Below are 6,148 nucleotides of genomic sequence, written 5' to 3' on the forward strand. Positions count from 1 at the left end.
TGTTTTGAGACGGAGTCTCGCTCTGTCGCCCAGGCTGGAGTGCAGTGGCCGGATCTCAGCTCACTGCAAGCTCCGCCTCCCGGGTTTACGCCATTCTCCTGCCTCAGCCTCCCAAGTAGCTGGGACTACAGGCGCCCGCCAACTCGCCCGGCTAGTTTTTTGTATTTTTTAGTAGAGACGGGGTTTCGCCGTGTTAGCTAGGTTGGTCTCGATCTCCTGACCTCGCGATCCACCCGTCTCGGCCTCCCAAAGTGCTGGGATTACAGGCTTGAGCCACCGCGCCCGGCCAACAAAACTCCTTCTCAAAAAAATAAAATAAAATAAATGGGACCCCAGCCTGTGTGGCCTTCTGCATCCGGCATCTCTCACGGAGCATCCGAGCTGTGGCCTGGGTCAGAGCCTGGATCCTTTTCACAGCCGAGTTGTGTTCCGCGGTGAACGGCCTGGGCGGTGTCGGTCTCTTCTTCCACTGATGGGAATTCGGGCTGTTTCCACGTTTGGCCTCCATGAATAATACTATGATGAACGTTCACGTACGCCTTTCTGTGTGGACATGTGTTTCCCCTTCTCCCAGGTGTCTGCACAGGAGGGGAATTGCCGGGGGGCGAGGTCCTGAGGAACAGCCCCCACTGCTGGCACATAACCAAGCCCCCCCCTTTTTTTTCAGACAGAGTCTCGCTCCATCACCCATGCTGGAGTGCAGTGGCGCAATCTCGGCTCACTGCAACGTCTGCCTCCTGGGTTCAAGCAATTCTCCTACCTCGGTCTCCCGGGTTGCTGAGATTACAGGCACCCACACCACCATGCCCGGCTAATTTTTGTATTTTTAGTGGGAGACAGAGTTTCACCACATTGACCAGGCTGATCTTGAATTCCTGACCTCAGTGATCCACAGGCCTCGGCACCCTCTTTGGAAGTTCCCAGCAAGTCCCCTGCCTGAGTTCAGACCCACGGGCAATCTTACAGGCTTAGAGGCCTCAGGCACCTCATTCCACCTCTCTAGAGGTGGGTTTCCCTGGGAAAAGGAGAAGAAAATATTTCCTAGGCACGGGATTAAAGGGTTAAAACAGAAAAACCTTGAAGGAGGGCCCAGGTCTAGCTGAACTCCCCGGGGTGAGCGGGGCGGGGTCAGGCTGGGGAGGGGAGCACAGAAAGGCTGGGTGCCAGGCCTGGGGGAGAGGCGGATGGGGTGGGGAGGGGAGGTCTGGGCAGATAACGGCTGTGGTCTCTTCCTGTTGGCCTGAGGGCTGGGGGTGGGGGTGGGCAGAGGCTGGTCTCCCTGAGGTCTGGGCATAGGGAGGTGTCCTGGGATGAGAAGACTCTTGAGAAGTGACCCTGATAATTCAGGGGCAGGGGTCCTTCTTGGGGTGGGGGATAAACAGAGACTGGAGGGGCTTGAGGAAGGAACCCTCAGGCCGGGTGTGGCAGCTCACGCCTGTAATCCCAGCACTATGGGCAGTGGAGGCGGGAGGATCCCTTGAGCCCAGGAGTTTGAGACCAGCCTGGGTAACATGGTGAGATTCTGTGTCTACAGAAAAGTTTTTAAAAATGAGCCAGGCGCGGTGGAACTACTTGCCCTATAGTCCCAGCTACCGAGAGGCCGAGGCGGCCGGATCACCGGAGCCAGGGAGGTTGGGGCAATGGTACCGAGATTGTGCCACTGCACTCCAGCCTGGGCGGCAGCATGAGACCCTGCCTCAAAAAAATGAAGAAAGCCCCCATTCCCCTTAGGATCCCTACTTCCTATACCAATCCGCTATCCCAGCTTGGAGGGGTGGGACTGGCCTTGAGCCATAGTTGATTTCCAGAGCAGAGAGCACGGGACGGAAGTGGTTCTGCATTGAGTACAGTGAGGCCAGGGAAAAGCAGTGGATTCCTGTCTGCGAGTCCTGGCCATCAGGGCTTGGGGTGGCCTCACTGAGCCCCCACTCCAAGCTCCGTTCGACAGAAATCCAGGAAATGGGCAGGAGAGGCTGGGATACCAGCCAGGAGACCGGTCCGAGGCTGTGCCCTGGATCCCTGAGCCCTCACTTTTGTAATTAACGTAATAAACCGGCGCTGGCCATGGGGGCGCAGGCCTGTCATCCCAGCACTTTGGGAGGCCGAGGTGGGAGGATCACCTGAGGTCAGGAGTTCAAGACCAGCCTGGCCAACATGGAAAAATCCCGCCTCTACTAAAAATACAAAAATTAGCCGGGTGTGGTGGGCATGCCTGTAATCCCAGCTACTCAGGAGGCTGAGGCAGGAGAATCACTTGAACTGAGGAGGCGGAGGTTGCAGTGAGCCGAGATGGCACCACTGCACTCCAGCCGGGGCAGCAGAGCAAGATTCCATACCCCCACAAAAAAAAAAAAGAAAAAAGAAATCTATGGAACTGCCCATGGGGAGGAGGGACTGGCCTGGCCCTGCCACTCATGTTGACAAAGGAGTAAACTGAGGCACAGCCCTTCCCTCCCCCATCAGAACTGAAAGGTGTCTGAGGCCCCGGCAGCCCCTCTGCCTGAGATTCGGTGGCTCTGAGGCCCTGGCAGGCCCTCTGTCTGAGAGATTCGGTGGCTCTGAGGCCCTGGCAGGCCCTCTGCCTGAGATTCAGTGGCTCTGAGGGCCTCAGATGTCCTCACTCCACCCCCCGTTTTTCCTGCCAGCCTCAGAGGATCATTTTCAAAATGGTAACCAGCAAACCAACGTGATTCTCACACAAAGGCAAGGTGAGCCTGCTCCCCGCTGCTCACCCTGAATCATTCATGAAGGAGGCAGCTGGCCTGCGGGCTGGGATGGGAGACAGGAGAGGAGAAAAGACAGAGGCTGGGCCCTCTGCTCACTGCATCAATCAGGTGCCCACGGGAGCCCCTGGGCGTCTTCCCGCGCTGGCATTCTGGATACGACGGCTGACCTGTCAATCGCTGGGCCCTCAGCCATGGTTACTGGCAGGCCAGCTCAGGAAGGACACTGGTTTCAGGTGACCTGGGTGGGGCGGCAGTGGTGGGGGGGGTTCCTGGGACCAGGCCGCCATGACAAAAACAAAGGGCCTGCTTGTACCTGCTTGTACCTGCTATCTCCCTCTAAGCTTCAGGTGGTGGGTGGGGCTGAGGGGCGGCCCCCAAGAAAGACATCCACATCCTAAACCCCAGAACGCGCACGAACAAGGCTTCATGTGGAAAAACAGTCTTTGAAGGCACCATTAGGTGTCTTGACATGAGACCATCCTGGAGTAGGCAGGTAGACCCTAAATTCTGGGACATACACTCTTTTTTATTTTTACCTGTCTTTTAAGACAGAGTGTCACTCTGTTGCCCAGGCTGGAGTGCAGTGGCGTAATCTAGGCTCACTGCAGCCTCCGCCTCCGCGTTCAAGTAATTCTCCTCCCTCAGTCTCCCCAGCAGCTGGGATTACAGGCACGAACCACCATCCTCGGCTAATTTTTGTATTTTTAGTAGAAATGGGCTTTCACCATGTTGGCCAGGATGGTCTCAGTCTCTTGACCTCGTGATCCGCCTGCCTCGGCCTCCCAAAGTGCTGGCATGACAGGCATTTGTTTTCGTTTTTGTGTTTTAGAGATGGAGTTTCACTCTTGTTGCCCAGGCTGGGGTGCCACGGCGCGATCTCGGCTCACTGCAACCTCCACCTCCCGGGTTCAAGCGATTCTCCTACCTCAGGCTCCCAAGTAGCGGGGATTACAGGAATGCACCACCACGGCCGGCTAATTTTTGTATTTTTAGTAGAGACGAGGTTTCTCCATGTTGGCCAGACTGGTCTTAAACTCTGGCCTCAGATGTGATCCACCCGCCTTGGCCTCCCAGAGTGCTGGGATTACAGGTGTGAGCTACCAAGCCTGGCCAGACACTGTCTTAAAAAATATAAAAATAAGAAAAGGAACTGGACGGGTGGCTGGTGATGTGGGGCTTGCTGGGTAAGGGGTGGCCTTGGGCTTATACTTTGAGCATGACAGGAGCCCTGGTGGGGCCATGATTGGAAGTGGGTTTTAACACAATTCCGATGGGTTATACCGGGGCTTGGAACCTGTTGGTCTCTACCACTGCCAGCTGCCACTCAGACCCCCGGCCCCTGCCTGTCTGCTCTTAGGGTGGGGCCCATCCCAGGCACCCCAAGAACAGACAGGAGCGGCTTCCTCTGGTGGTGTGAGGATGGGGGTCTCCAGGGGAGCAAATCCACAGTAACACACTGGGCTTCTCCCAGATTGGCTGCAGACGGCTCTTGGTGAGTCTCCATGGACCGGCTGGTTCAGGCCAAAGGACCTCGCCACGGAGCTCAGCGGCCACCCCTAATCCCGGCTGGAATCCTCTGGCTCCAGACGCCCGGCGGGGCTCCAAGTCTCCTGGGCCCACGCCAGGCTCCGGCCTGAAACACGCTGTAGAGGCAGGGCGCTGGGCTCGCTTGGATTTGGGGAAAGGACAATTGTCATGTCTTCTCCCTCCGTAGGTTGCTGCCAATGAAAAAACCCCTTTTCAGCATGGACGAAATCCCGCTAAGTCTATTTAGGGAGCGGCGTGGACTCCGGGCTGGGAACTGCGCCAGCCGGATGCCCACCATCTGAGGCTTTCAACCACAGCCCCGTTTGGGTTCCAGGTGTGGAGGGCTGGGGTCATCCCCTCACCCTGGGGTGGCTCCCAAGCTGCTGACCTGGCCTCCATGACGGGGATCCCTACAGCTCTGTCCGACTCTTCATGCGATCAGCGCTCCCGGGAACATACAGTTTGGGGTGTTTTGCTGCTGGGATGGCGGCCCGTGAGGCAGGGAACCTCCCGGTGGCCCTGCTGGGCCCGGCCCTGTTTCCCCAGCCGTAGGGTGGCAGCCTCGAACTATACAAGGTCCAGGCCACAGTTTCCTCAGCTGTAGGTCGGTGGGCTGTGGACTGTACGGGGCTTGGGCCTCAGTTTCCCCAACTGTAAGCGGGCGGCCGTGGACTGTGTGTGGCCTGTGCCTCAGTTTCCCTAGCTGTAGGCGGGCGGCCTCGGACTGTACAGGGTCTGGGCCTCAGTTTCCCCAGCTGTAGGCGGGGCGGCCGTCGACTGTGTGTGGCCTGGACCCCCGTTTCCCCAGCTTTAGGCCGTGGGCGGCGGACTGTACAAGGTCCAGGCCTCAGTTTTCCCAGCTGTAGGCGGGCGGCCGCCCACTGTTCAAGGTCCAGGCCTCAGTTTCCCCAGCTGTAGGCAGGCGGCCGCGGACTATGCGGGGCCCGGGACTCAGTTTCCCTATCCCCGCAGTCGGGATTCGCTGTTCCGGGCGAACAAAGGACGGTCGGGGGTGACTCTGAATCATGGCGCGTCCGCAGTCTCTGTGGCCACTGTGGAAACAGCCCTGGCGAGTCCGGGACGCGACGCAGCCTTTCCCTCCCCGCGCGATCACCCAGACGTGAACGCTCAGTTTGAATCGGACTTTTTGGCCATGTGCCCACAAGCAACATGGAGCCCTGCGGGTTTCCTGCCCGACTCCAAGATGGCGACGCGACTCCCTTTGCCCTCATGGCCCAGGCGGGCGGGTCCTGCCCACTTGCAAGATGGCAGCAGCCTGGGCCAAGCACGCTTCCCTCCGCCTGACTCGCCACGTACCCAATCTCAAGATGGCGTCTCCCGCAAAGCCACGCGCCAGACGGCGGCTTGCTCACTGGCTCAGACGCCGTCACGTGCTCCCACTTTCTCTCCCTCCCCCGACTCCATAGGCCGTTTCCGCCTTCGGCCTTGACGAATGACCGCCTCCGCCAATTGGCGCCTTCGATTCCTCTGGGTCCCGCCCCCGGACGACCTTCTGGCCACTGGGAGCCGCTGGCGGGGGCCCGCGGGGCTCTCCCCGCCCCCGGGCTACGGCGAGAGCCAATGGGCAGCGCGCGCGGGGGACGTGTGCGGGCGTCTCCGCCATTTTGTGAGTCTATAACTCGGAGCCGTTGGGTCGGTTCCTGCTATTCCGGCGCCTCCACTCCGTCCCCCGCGGGTCTGCTCTGTGTGCCATGGACGGGTGAGTCGCACCTCACCCCGCGCCCCGCCGCCCTCCCCGCGCTGCAGCCCTGTCCCCGCCGCCGCGCCGGCCTCCCCGGGGCCGATCTCGCCGCCGCCCGGGCGGGAGGGGGCGGGGGGCTCTCCCCTTCCTCTCCTCGTGGCGGGAGCGGGGTCGGGGGGGGGCACGGGGTTTT

The 6,148-nt window shown here is 59.7% G+C and overlaps 1 protein-coding gene across 2 annotated transcripts in view; it reads left to right on the forward strand.

Annotated features, from left to right (window-relative positions):
* Positions 1-5,862: 5,862 nt before the first annotated feature.
* The window catches only part of PTBP1 (polypyrimidine tract binding protein 1), a 15,930-nt gene continuing 15,644 nt past the window's right edge, over positions 5,863-6,148 (forward strand). For both annotated transcript variants that reach the window (XM_017885674.1, XM_017885675.1), the window contains exon 1: positions 5,863-5,973. In XM_017885674.1, the coding sequence (XP_017741163.1) occupies positions 5,966-5,973 (8 nt within the window). In that variant the 5' untranslated portion in view covers positions 5,863-5,965. The remainder of the gene's footprint in view (positions 5,974-6,148) is intronic.

This window comes from Rhinopithecus bieti, unplaced genomic scaffold (genome assembly GCF_001698545.2).
Source record: "Rhinopithecus bieti isolate Rb0 unplaced genomic scaffold, ASM169854v2 scaffold_15283, whole genome shotgun sequence".
Lineage (NCBI taxonomy): Eukaryota > Metazoa > Chordata > Mammalia > Primates > Cercopithecidae > Rhinopithecus > Rhinopithecus bieti.